General features: G+C 46.2%; 1 protein-coding gene across 1 annotated transcript; it reads right to left on the bottom strand.

Annotated features, from left to right (window-relative positions):
- Positions 1-10580: 10580 nt before the first annotated feature.
- MCL1 (MCL1 apoptosis regulator, BCL2 family member) lies at positions 10581-15283 on the bottom strand. The gene is made up of 3 exons (XM_061120898.1): positions 14490-15283; positions 13896-14143; positions 10581-13363 (listed from the first exon to the last, which is right to left on the bottom strand). Exons 1-3 carry the CDS (start codon positions 15175-15177, stop codon positions 13247-13249), a joined length of 1053 nt encoding a protein of 350 aa, XP_060976881.1. The 5' UTR covers positions 15178-15283; the 3' UTR covers positions 10581-13246.
- Between the last annotated feature and the right edge of the window lie 897 nt (positions 15284-16180).

Genomic DNA, 16180 nt, shown 5'->3' with positions numbered 1-16180 from the left:
TTGACCTCATGGGAATCCAGCTGTACAGACCACCTAAGCAAGCTGTGTGAGATAAGAATGAAGGGTGGGAAGGCGAACAGCGCTTGGAGCCCAGATGGAGAAAGTCTGGGCGCAGAAAGCCTAATGAGGGCGCCCTAGTCACCTGAGACCTGAATGAAGCCTTGGTCAGAGGCAGAGGGTCCTGGCTGATCGCAGGCCCTGCAGGTTGGTCATCAACCACTAGAGGTCACCACTTCCCCCAGTTTAGGTACAGAGTTGGGCCCTTGGGTCCAAAATAGAAACTGCTCCGTCTACGGTGGGTTTCTTGGTAGGCTGGGTCCCTCTGTAAAGTCTCTTGGAGTCTAGTAGCACTTTTTTTTTCCATCTGGGGCTGAGCTGAATGACAGCTGCCTTTTCAGGGGTCCTTTTTCCTGTTCCCTTTCTTTGGTCCTGCCTTCCTGCCCCTCTCATCTTTTCTGCTATTACCCGTTTCCCTATTAAGCTCTTGGTTTGTTGCTTTTTATAGAGTGGGAAGAAAGGAAATGATTCTCCCCCTCCCCCCCTTCCCTCAGCAGAAAGGGCTGGAGGAGGAGCCTGGCCTGGCTCTAGGGGGTGGAGTCGAGGGTGGAGCCAAGGCAGAACTGGATGTCCAGCCAAAGACACATTCTTCAGAAATGTCTCACCCTGGTCTCCTCCCAACCCCCCAACGCCCATGTCCGCTCTCAAGGTAAATAGTTTGTTGGAGGTGGCGTGAGCGCGGACAGCATTTTCCATAACACAAATCCTCTCCCCGACCCCACCCCTACACTTCTGGGGGAGGGGTCCCCATGCCTAGGAAAGGGGGAAGTGCAACAGAATTGAGCTTCTCTCTCCATTAGGAGGATCCCGCCCCCATCCCTTCACCTCCACAAGTCTGGCCAAGTAAGATCATAAATAAAGGCCTGCAGAAACAGCTGAACGCAGTGACTAGTGTCCTGAGCATGTACACCTAGACACACCCAGACCCTGGGAAGGACCCAGAGCTACCCGAGGGGACAGGACTTCTCCTTTCTGGCAGCTCCCTCACGTCGTTCTGTTGCCTTGGGAAGCAGGCTTTCCTTGGGCTGGAAGTGGCTGAGAAGGAAGACTACAGTTACCATCTCGGGAGGACAGTGTATCAGGAAGGAGGCAGAAGAAAATGGGGAGAAAGGAAAATGAAACTGACTCCTCCCGGGTGGGAAATGAAGAACGGGGTACCGAGGAGGCCCAGTCTTGGTGTTTCTGCAGGCATCAGACGGGCTCCTCTCTTTGGTGAACCTCTAAGGGGGATCAAAGATGTGGGGGCACCAGGGGAGTGGGACCTGAGCCAGCCCTGCAGACACTGCAGGGAGGGGTGTGGTGAAGAGCTGGGGCCCTCCCAGTGATTCCTGGAAGCTGAAGGCTGGGCGGTGGCCCCAGTTCAGCTGACTTCCCCGAAGTTCCTCCTCCCTCTTAGGGCCTCTCAGGACTGTTGCCGGGCAGGTTTGGAGTTTGGCCTTAGCCTGAGAACCAATCACAGGTGGGGAATGCAGCCACAGCCCCTCTTAGGGCTCCCCCAGCTTCAACACCGCCCTTCCCTGAGAGCCCCCAGCTCCCTCATAGCCTTCAGCCTCTGGCTTCTCAGGATGTGGGCTTTCATCAGGTGGGGGGGGGGGGGGGGGGGAGGGGTTGCCCCCTTTCCCCTCTCATTTTAAAGCTAGGATTCAGTGCAGCCCCTAAGGATTCTTTCCTCTGGTCACTGAGGTCAGAATGGGAAGGGAAGTCACTGTGAAAGTTTTCAGGAAGCGGAAGCTGACCTCAAGCACCCCTTTTCCTGGCCTCTTTCAGGGGATTACTGTGGCCAGACACCTCTTTGCTGACCTCTGAAACCCTGTGGAGGGACTTGGGAGAGAGGAAGCTGTAACCCAAGTTCTGGGAGATGTGGTGCAGGGGCCCATAGTCTTGCTGCTCTGGGGGGAATTTAGGGAAGGACTCTGAGGAACTGGACCCCTGAGAGTTGAGGTGGGGGTGGGGTGATGATAGGAACAATCTTGATGAGCGCAAGAGAGATCAAGCGTGCAGGAGGCCAGCAGATTGCTGGGGCTTCTCATTTCTGAGTGTTTGCTGGGGGAAGGTGACTGTGGTTCTAATCCGTGGACTTCTGAGGTCTCTATTCAGCTGGGTCAGAATTCCCCCCTCCCCCTCCCAGCTTCCCCAGGGTAATCACCCACCCAATTACGCTTCAGCCTTCAGACTAAATTTAGCTTCTAGACTTCCCCAACTGGGGGCCTCCCTGCAAACAGGTGCTCACAGCTGCAGGGGTGGGTCTGAGACCCATACTTTTCACTGGTCCAGATTCAACCTCTGTGGTAACTAGGAGTGAAGTCGAGCACAAGGGCCCAGGTGCTGACCCACGTGACGGCATGAGTGTCTCAGAGTGTCTTAAGAAACCCCCTCTCAAGAGCCCTTGAGGGAGGATCTAGATAGACCTGGAGAGCAGAGGGATGAGAGTCAGAACAAAATGCAAGGAACTCTTCATTCCTTTCCAGACTCTCTCCAACCAGATCCTCCTTCATTTCTGCCCTCCCCTTCCCCCCAGTTTTACAAACAGAGGCTTCATTTGAACTTCACACCCTCCCCCACCAAAGTAAACTGAATCAGGAAAACCTCTCCTTAAAGCATGGAGCATCAGGCTAGAAATTATAATCTGAAGGTGGAGTGGGGGTGGAGGTCCCCACATTCCCACCCTCTCTCCTACCAGCATCCCTGAAAGCCATCACCTCTGGTTCTGGGAGTCAGCTGGGTGGGGAAGTTAGAGCAGAGGGGGGCTTATTTGTCACAGGCAGGTGATGAAGAGATGTCAGCTATAAAGGGTGGGAGGCACCTTCTACAGGAAGTAGAAAGCCTCAGGAAAGTACCTAAGACTAAGTCTGTCAACAAGAGAGATAAAGAGTTTGGGTTAACCAAACTAGACAGTACAGATCTTCAATCTGACTTCGGGCTCCTTGACCCTGGAGACTGGGGAAAACTCTATAGAGGAGGGTGTTTCAAGGCTGAGGTCAGACCCTAGGAAGGATTGGAGGGAGTAATGCACCAAGTTAGTCCAAAACAAGGTGTGCATGAGCCGTGGCAGTCAGAACCTAGGGAACCAATCAGCTACATCAGCTGAAGGGGAGATGCAGAGATGGCTAGGGACTGGAGAGACCAGAGCACTTTTTCAGTGGGCACCAGAGAGCTGTGTTTGAATGTCCTGGCAAAGAATCTCAGTATTGGAGAAATGGGTTCAATTTCAGGAAGGTTCCAGGTTGGAGTTAGGATGTGTGTCTATGTGTTGTACTCCTCTGAGCCTTGTCTGAATCTTAAAGAGACAGCTCTACAGAACTTTGAGTGAGGAGGAAAAGAAACGGGGTGATAGGCTGAGGTTACTCCTAAATGTGTGTGTTCCTGGTATCCTTAGAATAAAAGGCAACGTGGCAAAGACCTTGCCCTTGATGCGAGGGCCCTGGGATCAGACCCCTTCTTTCATCTCTTCCTCCCTTCCCCTTGCCTTGATTCTTGGTTATCTCTTTCATGACATCGTAAAGCTCCTTTTTAGCTCAAGTAGAGGAGAGGGCAACCTCTTTCTAAAGTACCAAAGATGTGACTTCCCTGGTGGTCCAGTGGTTAAGACTCCACACTTCCAGTGTAGGGGGTCTGGGTTTGATCCCTGGCTGAGGAACAAAGATTCCACATGTTGCAAGATGTATTAAAAAAATAAATAAAAGTAAAACCAGAGAGTAGAAATATTTTCAATTTTGCAGGCCATAAATCTCTGCTGCAACCCTTGACTCTGCTGTTGTAGCATAAAAGCAGCCCTACACAATTTGTAAACAAATGGTCATGACTTTGTTCCCTTCAAACTTTGTTATTGCTCAGGCGTGACTCTTTGTGACCCCACAGACTGTAGCCCACCAGGCTCCTCTGTCCATGGTATTATCCAGGCAAGAATACTTAAGTAGCCATTCCCTTCTCCAGGGGATCTTCCCAACCCAGGGATTGAATCAGCATCTCCTGTGTCTCCTGTATTGCAGGCAGTCTTTACCATCGGGAGCCACCAGGGAAGACCCCCAAACGTGACTTTACTCAATACTAAGGTCACATGTGGTGTGTTTAGTCGCTCAGTCGTGTTCGATTTTCTGTGACCCTTTGGACTGTAGCCTACCAGACTCCTCTTCCATGGGATTTTTCAGGCAAGAATACTAGAGTGGGTTGCTATTTCCTCCTCCAGGGGATCGTCTCGACCCAGGGATCCAACTTGCATCTCTGGCATTGCAGGCAGATTCTTCACTCGCTGAACCACTGCTAAGTCACTTCAGCTGTGCCCGACCCTTTGCAGCCCCATGCACTGTGGCCCACCAGGCTCCTCTGTCCATGGGGTTCCCCAGGCAAGAATACTGGAATGGGTTGCCATTTCTTCCTCCAGAGGATCTTCCCAATCCAGGGATTGAACCGACGTCTCTTATGTCTCTACATTTGCAGGCGGGATCTTTACCAAGAGGGCTGTTCCAAACTTTGAAATTTTAATTGCATGTAATTTTAAAGTCACGAATTTTTCCCAACCAGTTAAAAAGGCAAACACTGTTCTTAGCTCTTTTACAAAATTATTTACTTTTGGCTGTGCTGGGGTTTTGTTGCTGCTCTTGGGCTTTCTCTAGTTGCAGCGAGTGGGGGCTCCTCGCCAGTTGCGGTGCAGAGACTTGTCATTGCAAGGGCTTCTCTTGATGGAGAGCACAGGCTCTAGGAATGCAGGCTCAAGGGCTCCAGGGTCTGGGTTTAGTAGTTGTGGCGCACAGGCTTACTTGCCCTGAGGCATGTGGGATCTTTCCAGACCAGGGATAGAACTGGTACTCCCTGCGCTGCAAGCTGGATTCTTAACCACTGGACCACCAGGGAACAACAACAAACAACCAGGGAAGTCCCCCATGCTTAGCTTTTGAGCTATACAGAACTAGGCAATAGGGAAGATTTGGTAGGGAACTAACTTACCCTTGGGATTTCTGCCATCTGGTTGAACTCCCACAATGCCCAGGCACAGAAAATCCCGTTTGTGTCCCCTCTGCTTCAAAATACAGCTGCAGACCCTTTTAATTTGATCTCCTATTTTTTGATACCAGCTTCTTAGTGGTTTCTCCCTGGGAATTCAATGACTTGGACATGGTCAAGAGTCAGTCCTTATGGGACATTTCCCAAAATCCCTTATGTTTGTTTAGTGCGTTAAAGTAAAGCACTTGTATGTATTCTTTTTAAAAATTATTTGTTTCTGGCTATGCTCAGTCTTCATTGCTGCACAGGCTTCTCATTGCAGTGGCTCCTCTTGCTGCAGCTCCCAAGCTCTAGAACAGAGGCTCAGTAGTCGTGGTACACGGGCTTAGCTGCTCCGCAGCACATAGGATCTTCCCAGATCAGGGATCAAACTCATGTCTCCTGCATTGGCAGGTGGATTCTCGACCTTGGGACCACCAGGGAAGCCTTCTAATGTCTCTTTAAATCTTTGCAATAAGATAGGAAAGACAAAGAGTTTACAGGGGAGAAAAGCCCTGAGACCTAGTATTTTCACTTTAAATTTTAATTCCTTTGATCTGTTATTCAATTTCATTCCCACAGAGCACACTTTGTCAAAATAGTTACTGGGCTGCAGTGATCTAAACTTGGATGGGATAAACTGTTTCTGTTGTTTTCAAATGTCTTTCATGATTTTGCTGCATTTCAGGCAAATCCTGTCTTAATTTCATTGTTCAACTTAAAGTTTCGAGGAATTGATTCTTTCAAATATATTCAGTGTTTAGGCCCCCGGAAATAATTAAATATACATCATCTTTGTGTAAGATACACTGTCATGCAAACATAGGGTTACGTATTACTAATTGAGTCACATTTCACCCCCCCAGGACAAACTTTATCAAAGTTGTGTGTTGATGTGTTCTGTACTTAAAAGCAACTCAGCTGCATTGCTTTTAAAAATAACCTACTTCTGGGATTGCTGACCAAACCCTTACTTTGTGTAAGTTTTTTTCACTCAACAGCATTGAGTGAAATGGATTGATCATTATGGTTCACGAAGGGGAAAACAGGGTACAGAGCCTCTGCGCTATTTCAGATCTGACCCCAACGACCAAGCTTTGAGAGAAAGGGGCAAAGAAGCAGGTAGCCAGCCGCTCCTCTGCCATTACCAAGCTCCTCTGCAGAGCTGCTCTTCCTTAGAGCTGAAAACAAGCCACCTCATTTCAAAACACGCACACAGACAAAACCTCACGTCATTTCAACATGTTGTTTCCCTCTTTCTGTTTCTCTACTCTGCCTCATGGAGGATTTCTGAGAAACGAAAAAATGTCACCTCCCCCAGTGTCAGTCTGCAGTTTTGTTTTCAGCCTTTTAAAAAAAAAAAAAAAGAAACACACTGATGAAGAGAGAAAAGGAGTATACTGCTTGGGCATACAGTATTAACGCCAAACTTTACAAAGAGAAATACCTTTCCCATTACCCTCACCTTGCCTTAGATCTGGGCTTTCAGGGTCTAAGGAAATAAACAAGCTATCTTTTCAAGAAATTTTAACAACAAAGCAGTGAAACAGCTGCTTCTTGCAGTAGCTCAGCTGTCCCCCTGCCCCCTGCCCAGTTCCCACCAAGGACAAGAGATGTGTGGGAATCACTCCAGGTAACCTCAGGAATAGAGGTGTGAGCTGAGGATGAAAGTTCAGTAGTTTCTGAAAGCAGTGTTTCTAAGGGAAAATACCTACCTACCGCACCCCCCCCCCCACACACACATTCCCAAATCTGAACACCTGAGTCATACCAGCCTGTAGGCGTGTCTATGAAATGTACAGCACAATTTTTGAAACCAGCTTCTCCTACTAAACTGGAAAAGAGATTGTTTTTAGGGGCACAGAATTGAAGGCATTTCTTAAAAGTGGAAACTCATCTAATTCAGGTAGAAATCCAGCAAACAGTTTTCCTTGTCTGTTTCTTGGCTCTTTCCCAGCACACCTTGTTCCAGGATAACCTGAATAAACACACGCATGTGACCACAGTGGGGGTGGTGAAATTCTGAATGGAATGCAGCTTCAGCTAGCTAGGGAGCCCGGACTGAGACTTCTGGTAGTCTGTGGATTTATACAGGCAGAGAAGCCAAAGCAATGAGCTCATGGGCAAGAATGCAGCCTGTGGGGAAGTCTGGGCAGTCAGAGCAAACTGGTTTTTTGAACCAGGATGGGAATAGCTGTAATCGAGTCTCCCACGGGAACAGGATTAGGGAGAGTGGCGCTGTCATTCAGTTTCTTGGGGTCCAGTTAAATTACTTTTGGGGGCTGTTCTTTATTTTCCTTTCCCTATGTGAACCTGAGTGGGTGAAGATAGCTGGTGAGATGTGTGAGTGAACTTAGGTGGTGCTCTTAAGACAACTTTATTCAAAGCAGGTCTGCCAATGCCAACTCCTACACCAGGATCCAGTGATGGCTACGATCCTTAGGTTTTGTGTTCAAGACTGCCACTTTTTTTTTAGTTCTACCACTTTATTGCTACCAACCCATCTCCCTCCACCCTCATGCACACATGCTCAGTCATGTGACCCCATGGACTGCGGCCTGCCAGGCTCCTCTGTCCATGAACTTTTCCAGGCAAGAATATTGGAGTGGGTTGCCATTTCCTTCTCCAAGACTGCCACTTTTAACAAGATAGAGCAAACAACCAAGAGTCTGCCTTCTTTACTTCCCAGATAAACACAGTCCACTCAGTTGTATGTCATGTACACCAAATTCATACTTCTAAAACCAGAGAGACCTTTTTTTTTTCTACCAGTGTTCTCCAATACTTCTATATAAGGCCCTAAATGGAAGAAACCGAAGACTTACTGCATTCAGTGGCCATGCAGGGTGAAGGGGAAGGAAGGCAGGGAGGGAACGTGAAGTAAGAAAAAAAATTATCTACAAATCTCCTTTTCATAGCCTCCACTAGAGGTTCTTTCCCTATTCTACACTTTTGTGCACGTTTTCTATTCACTTTAAGGTCCAATTTCAAATGTCCCCTGCCTTGTCCCAACCCTTGTTTTACTATATATTTCACAATACCTTTAAGCACCATGTGCACTGTACTCTTAATTACTTTTGGCTGTTATCACTTTGACTAGATTGTGAACTTTACCATGTGCTACAGTTACTTTCTTTCCATGGATTTGTTATGCATAAATTCTTCAGATGTATGTTCTAAGAACAAGGACATTCTCTTATATAACCACAATATAATTAAAACACTCAAGAAATTTAACACTGATCAGTACTACCAAACATATTGCTTATATTAAAATTTCCCTAATTGTTCAAGTCCTTTCTTTTTTTTTTTTCCATCCAGGACCCAAAGTTCACTGTGCATTTAGCTGTGAAGTTTCCAGTGTTCCCTAGGTGTTTTATTTTTAATCCACTCTATATATAAAAGCTTACATCTACTTACTCCCAACCTCCCATTCCTTGTCAATTTTGATAGAGTTGATGGGAAGAATTAATCTTTTCCTAACTCCAGCATCCTTAAGTACATAGTGCACAGTTAGCAGTCCCCTGCCAGGTGATGGACAAATCTCAAACATCTGGCTGCCTTGAGCTCATTAAATGTCTCGGTTCAAAAAAAAAGTCCCAGTTCATTGCAGTATTGAAACATTCTTAGCAAACTAATGTAATCCCTAACCAGGGGATGAGGAGAGAAGGTAAACTGGTAAAAATACAGGAACCCAATGGGAGAAACAATTCATGGAAATAGATACTTGGAAGGGGTAAAATCCATAGTAGTAGTCTTGGCCCAAACACATTTCACAACAGTCAAGAATTATTGTTCTATACAGGTACAGAAATGAACTGCCAAAGAGCTACCAGATATCAGTTCAGTTCAGTCACTCAGTCATGTCCGACTCTTTGCGACCCCATGAATCACAGCACGCCAGGCCTCTCTGTCCATCACCAACTCCCGGAGTTTACTCAAACTCATGCCCATCGAGTCGGTGATGCCATCCAGACATCTCATCCTCTGTTGTCCCCTTCTCCTCCTGCCCTCAATCCCTCCAAGCATCAGGGTCTTTTCCAATGAGTCAACTCTTCGCATGAGGTGCTGGGAACAAAAGCCTGCCATATGTATTTTCCTTTCCCACTTCACAAGAATCACCAGTTAAAGAACATGAAATTCCAAGAGGTTTGTTACATATGCCTGGAGGCAGATTCCCAACCCCCATCTTTCCACATGCTTCACATAACTAAGATAACACTGTAACAACTTTGAAACTAAAGAAGAGAAGAGTCAAGCTTTCAAATCTTGAAACTGAGAAGCCTTTGAACAGTGTGGGAGGGTTCCAGAAGATAAAGTTCTGTAATCATTGAACAAGTAGGGCCAGAAAGAACTAGGATAAATTAAGACTGACTCAGCTGATCATCTTGAACTCCAGGAATTAATGGTCTGTGCTCTGGGCATTTGGCTGGAGCCATGCTACACACCAGTTGGCAAGTTATTACACTTTAACTTTTATAAAACCCTCCAGCTGTCACAACTGCTTTAAGAACAGTGTTCTGAAACAGTATGAACCAAGAGCTGGTACTCAAGTCACAAAACAGGAACTGAAAGAACAAGCCTAGTGGTGTTTAAATGAGGAAAGTGTTGACTGACTCCCTCAGTGACTCATATTACTGGTTACCATTTGACCCAAGTTTATAAGGTGTTAAACTAAGGAATACTGCCACAGAAATAGCTTCAGATAGCAACATAGCAATGGGAGAAACAATATTGTTCAGCAGAACTTTACACTGATCATGATTCGGGCTCTCATGTCCTTTGCTCTCTCCCTGCACACCTCTGTATGAGAGTTCAGTTGTAAAAAAGTTTTCTTCGTAAACTATCATCTATTGGCAGTTAGGCTTCAGAAAGAGGAGCTGCCAGATGTATGTAACACGAAGTGGGGGAAGCATAGAATCCGGTTTGCACGACTAGTATTTTGTGGTCAGGGCTTAAAACCAAAATGCAAACTCCATATTTGCACATTTCCATGGTGACTCCACTCTCTTTCAAGGTAACTGAAATAAAGACAGGACAGTGCTTCTGAAATTGACTTGCTAATTCACACCTCCTTTTGGGGAGGAAATGGGAAAAGTAACTGAAACATTAGTACCAACCACCTTATCAAAATTCTTAACTTTGGGTGTTAATTCTTCTAGCTCCTTCAATCACCTCAGAAGGTTGAGTGAGATAGAGTGATACAATAACTGCTATTATGACCCTCCTTACTTTCAAGTTATACCAACATTTGGTGGCTAAAAGAAACCAGGACAGGGTATTGATTTTTGTATTAAAATGTACAGAAACTGCTCCAAAGTACAACAGTAATACATGTAATTAAAAGCCCAACACCTCTAATTTGAATGAAAGGAGTTATTCTAAAGGGAACTGACCTTCACTCTAAGGCAAATCAGCTTTATGGAGCTTTTGCTGGTTAATTCACCTAGACTGTACTTATTTGCTCAGCTGACTTCCCTCAGATGCTTGCCTAAGAGGGGGAAGGAAAACAAGCATTGATTAGAAAACACCCATATCACACCTTGCATTTGAATAAAATATTTATTTTCTTCTCAGGAAAAACAGGAAGTTAGGGAAACACACTACATTTTATAGCCTAGTTTGTTGGTCCTAACCCTTCTTGGCACAGCTGTCGACAGCATTAGCTGTTCTAACCAGAACCAAGGTGTTCACCCCCAACAGAATGTACACAGACAACACTAAAGGACTGCAGGATTTTCCCTGAGAGAAGCATCAGACAGAAGTTGTTGAGAGCCATCTTTCCAAGCAGCCCCTCCCTTTCCATTGTGGAGGATTTGCCTGCACTACGGCAGCTGGTCAACACTTACAACATATGCCTCTTCTCCTTACGGAAGCACTCACCTTGCCCCAAAGCACTTGGGCTCCCTAAACCCTTATCACCAGCTGCTGACCAAAATATCAATTTTAGATACTCCTTTACATTTCAGCACTTATACCTAGTAAAGTGGAAATGGGACCCCTAAATTCCATCAATTTACATCTCTGTGCTTATTTTCACAACTGGCTATGGGGAGACAGGCCTTTCAGTCACCTTAACTAGATCTTAAGATTAATTAACTATATAAAGTGCTTTTAGGTCCTTAGAGATAGACGTGATATAAATAAGTGATTTCTGATCAACAATGATAAATACACAGATTAAAAAAATAGCTCTAGCTAGATGACCTTAAGGCTTAGAGATGGGCAGGCAGGGCAATTGTTCCCTTATTACATTCTTAGTCATTTTCTTCATGTCTATTTTTGTCTGGAGTCCACAAACTAAAGGTCACATTCAGAGGTTGAAGTTTTCAAATGATCCTGGTTCCACTATAGTTTTCTTCTGTTTACTAGTAACTTTTATATAACTTTGAGGTTTAACAGAACCCATCAATTTTAAGTGAGCATATTCAAATGCAAAGGTACCTAAAGAAAAATCACCTAAGAAGTTGTCCCCTTCTCTGAAATCCCCTAAGGGGACTTTTGAAAATTTCTCCCCAGAGTTAAGCAACAACCAATAAGATACTAGTACAAGAAGGGACTCTTCTCACCTCATGACTGTTACTGTCAGCATCCACTGTACTGCCATCTCCTAAGATAAAATTCAAAAATGAGGAAGGTCGGTGGACTCCGTGGGCGGTCACTTAGGTTCCTAATGCCAAAAACTAAAAGGGCTAGTAAGAGTTCAGGAATGGCAAGGTAAATTTGTAGGGACTAATATAAATATGTGTGGAGGGAGCAGAATAAGCAGCAAATATTTTAAGGAAGAATAGGAAATAAACAGTAAGTTAGATAGAACATCAAGTCTGAAACCTATAGAGATGCCAATGTAAAAATCTGAAACAAAGTTCAAGAATCATTAATAAAAATGAAGTTAAGTATTTGTTTTATTCAGACGCTAGGCTTAGACCTGTGTTTAACAAGCAAGCCTAATAATAGCACCATGGTTAGACTATAGCTTGCTTTGCCAAGCCATTATTGTACAATTTATTAAGCAAATAGGGGTCAAGTGTCTCTCATCCATCTGATGTGATCTTTTTATACATACTCCTAAGAAGTCCCATTTGGAACAGCTGAAAATCTTTTAGCAAAAGCTTTGAAGATGAGCTCATGAACTCAGTTTAAATTGCACCAGTTAAATTAGGTCAAATGAAAGGAACTGAAAATAAGTAGTTGCCCAATCAGAGCCCATCATCTGAGAGTCATCAGCCTGTGTGTTCCACCCCCCAAAAGAAACCTTAAAACCTTGACTCGATTATTGAAAACCCAGGTCTAACAAAGTGAAAGGATTAATTTCCATTAATTTCTCAGTCCCAGGTTAAAAAAACAAAAAACCCCCAAACAGCAGTTTAAGAAATACCCAAATCAAGATAGGAAAATTAAAGCCTGCATAGTTATCAGAATTGTTGTACTACACCAGGTTGCATACAATTACATCAGCTGGTTCTGTATACAATCTAGTATTGACTAGAACAAAGATTAGAAAAGCTGTAAGAAACAAGTTAACACCAGTCTGCAAAAATATAAATTTTTACAGACCAATACAAGTTTTTCAAAACTCAACATTCCAAATTTGTAATTCTATTCCAACTTTCAGTATTCTTGGCCATGACATTAGGCAAAGAATTCCTCAAACCCAGCCAAAGCAGAACAGGTATAAACATCCTGAGCATTTGGTCTATTGAAGAATCACACCTGGGAAAGCTAACCACAGTGAACAAAGTTCCCTCCACACACTGCGTTACAGTACTGAGGCTTCTTGTCATAGTTCTATTACTTGCGGCTTAAAATCAGTTTTAGGTATCCCACTGGCGTTGTTAGTGCTTCTATTTTAACACTATAGAAGTTTATGAATTCAGTGGGTGTATCTATGACTAGTCAGTCCACTGGCCAATTTCCTGTTCTAGGTAAAGTCTCTCCACTCTAGCATCTTCACTAAAACTAAAACGTCCATCTCCATAGCTTCCCAAAGTTTGCCTGTTGCTGAAACGGAACTCAGCTTCTTTCAGAGACTGACTCTTCAAGGGAGATTACTTTGCTCATGTATTTATTCCTGTTAGCCACAATCTTCCTGTCACTTGGTTTTATCCATTGTTAGATGACGGCCAACTTCATAAATACTTGTGAGTTCACAGCGGTGATTTTGGTGGCTGTTTTGGTGGCTGGAGAGTCAATTATTGCACTTAAAAGGCTATCTTATTAGATATGCCAAACCAGCTCCTACTCCGGCAACACCTGCAAAAGCCAGCAGCACATTTCTGATGCCGCCTTCTAGGTCCTCTACATGGAAGAACTCCACAAACCCATCCTAGAAAATGAAAAAGAAAAGCACATTTTCAAGCACAGACTTCCACTGACTTAAAAATACTATTTACAGGGAAAAGATGAATTAAAATATCTAAGATTTCCCCCCAAATCTAATGACGAACCAATTATTTACCCCCAACTCTGCAGAGACATATTATGCAATTAAAAGGGAGGTGGGGCACGCTCAAGAATGTATTAACTATCATCCCCAGGGGATTCTTCTTTCATTTCTTCATAATCTGAATTAACTGGGGTGAGGAGTAACCATTTGAATAATAAAATACCCGAAGCAAAAGACTCAAACAGTAAAACAGCCTAAGAAAATCAGGATTTTTGATGCAACAGTTCAAGACACTCACACCACCATCCTTACGGACCAACTACTTAAATCAACACCATGCAACCAGAGGTCCCCAATTAGAGCCTTGAAAACTAAGCTGTGCATCTTAAAAACCTTTAGATATCCTCTCTCTTATAAAATCCTCCATCCATTTTCACTCCAAGTCCCCTATTCGACCTTAACACAAACTTACCCAGCCTCTTTGTTTGACTATCCAGTCTCGTTTTGACCTTACGAGAACATCTGTGATGCTTTCTGCTAGTGGTTCGATGCAGCTTTCTTGATTTATACTCTTCAAGTGTTTGGCCACAAAGGCACCAAAAGAAATAAGAGTCACAATCCTGCCCCAGTTTGTTACTCCGTCACTGAAAACATGAACCATCACTCGAGACAAAGATTTGACATCGTCTTCGTTTTTGATGTCCAGTTTCCGAAGCATGCCTGAGAGGAAGAAAAGCATGCAGGTTCCCACGGTCGCTTTTGTCTACACCAGGGCACGATTCGCCTGCCCACCCACGGCGGGGGAAATTGCTATTCGGGCTCTACCGCGCTCTAGGCGATCCCACTTGAAAACTGACATCCCACCCTTTCCGGGCTTTGAACAGAGCTGCCATTTCCAAAAGAATTAAGTGGGCGGAAACAATGACTCACGGCCAGAATATTCGGGTTTCACAAATAGGAGAGTCCTCTGAATACAGACTCGTTTCTGTTTCCACCCACCGCAGATGGGTGAGTCCAGAGAGCTGGGAAAAAAAGGCAGCACGACTTCCAGGACTAACCCCCTTACCTTGGAAAGCCGTCTCGTGGTTGCGCTGCACCCCATCCCCGACTCGGCGCAGGGTCTCCAACGCCTTCCGGCTGGTGGCCCCAGACCCGCCCAGGGGCTTCGCGTCCTTGGCGCCGGTTGCCTGCTCCCGGAGGTACTGAGAGATAATCTCCAGGGACTGCCGATATAACTCGTCCTCCTCCTCCTCTGCTGGGGGCGGCGTCGAGGGCAGCGAGCCGTCCGAGCCTGGACTGTTGTTACTGGCTTCTCCGACCAACAAAGGTAAAGACCGGACGGCAGGCCGCTTCCCGAGAGGGTCTGGCTCGCACCCGTCCAGCTCCTCTTCGGGCGACATGATGGCGTCGGAGATCGGGGATTCCATCTCTTCAGGCGGCGACGCGCGGCGTGTGGGCGCGAAGAACAGCAGTCTGGTGGGGGTCGCAGTGACGTCGGGGCCCTCGGCGCCAATGGGCGAGGGCCGCGCGACCCTCCGGGCGTCGGGCGCAAGAGTGGCCGGGGGGCTCGGGCCGGCGCTTCCGCCAATCACCGTGCCGGCTTCCCCTCCCCCTACCTCTCGCCGCGCCGTGGCCTCCTTCCCCGCAGCCAAAAGCCGCCCCCCGGGAGAGGAGGCGCCGCTGCCCTGTCCTAATCCGGCTCCCCCACAGTAGAGGTTCAGTCCGATTACTGCGTTTCTCTTCAGGCCGAACATCGCGAACCGATGCCGCTGCCGCCTGAGAAAAGTGGAGGCTGGGCCCAATTCCTAACTTGAAGAGAGCGGAAGTAACCTCTGAGAGAGGAGCTCCGAGATCACGGTTTTAGGGCCAGTCCTACGCAATGGCGTCAGCAATTCTTAAAAAAACATTGTATCCCTTAAATGGGGAAGGCTGCGAAAGCTTCCGGCGGTTGCGCACGGCACCTAACCGGCGGGTCAGGGCAGGGGCGGGGCCTGCGGCAGGGCGGGGTTTCCGGCTCCCCGGAGCCTCTCGCGGCGGGTTACGTAAAAACGGCAGCTCAGGCGCCTGAGCCGGTGGGCTTGCGTTCTGGCTTCGCGCCCACCTGGGCCTCCTAGTAATGGCTGTCTTTGTGCTTCCCTAAGCCGTGGTATGCGAGCACCTGCTGTTGTTTTTGTGCAAGAGGTGGTTTTTTTCCCCCATTGCCAAAGCCTAACTATCGAGTCACTCAGACTTTGAGGAAAAGGGGAGTAAATTCTGCTACAGATGGGGAACAACAGTCTTAGATAATACGGATTAAATAAGAGGGCACTGTTGGGGATCTATAGTAATTTTGCACATCCTCAGCTCCTTGAAAATGGGGAGGCTCAATGGACTGCCCTGTTGTTCCGTCGCTCAGTCGTGTCCTACTCTTTGCGACCCCATGGACTGCAGCAAGCCAGGCCTCCCTGTCCTTCACCATCTCCCTGAGCTTTCCCAATCTCATGTCCATTGAGTCGGTGATGCCATCCAACCATCTCCTCCTCTGTCATTCCCTTCTCTGCCTGCCTTCAGTCTTTCCCAGCATCAGGGTCTTTTTTATGAGTCGGCTCTTCGTCTCAGGTGGCCAAAGTATTGGAGCATCAGCATCAGTCCTTCCAATGAATATTCAGGGTTGATTTCCTTTAGGATTGACTGATTTGATCTCCTTGCAGTTCAGGGGACACCAGATTTGAACACTACAGTTCAAAAGCATCAGTTCTTCTGTGCTCAACCTTCATT

The sequence above is a fragment of the Dama dama genome, chromosome 20, assembly GCF_033118175.1.
Source record: "Dama dama isolate Ldn47 chromosome 20, ASM3311817v1, whole genome shotgun sequence".
NCBI lineage: Eukaryota > Metazoa > Chordata > Mammalia > Artiodactyla > Cervidae > Dama > Dama dama.
The sequence above is the reverse complement of the archived record's forward strand: the minus strand, read 5'-3'. Positions and strand labels throughout refer to the sequence as shown.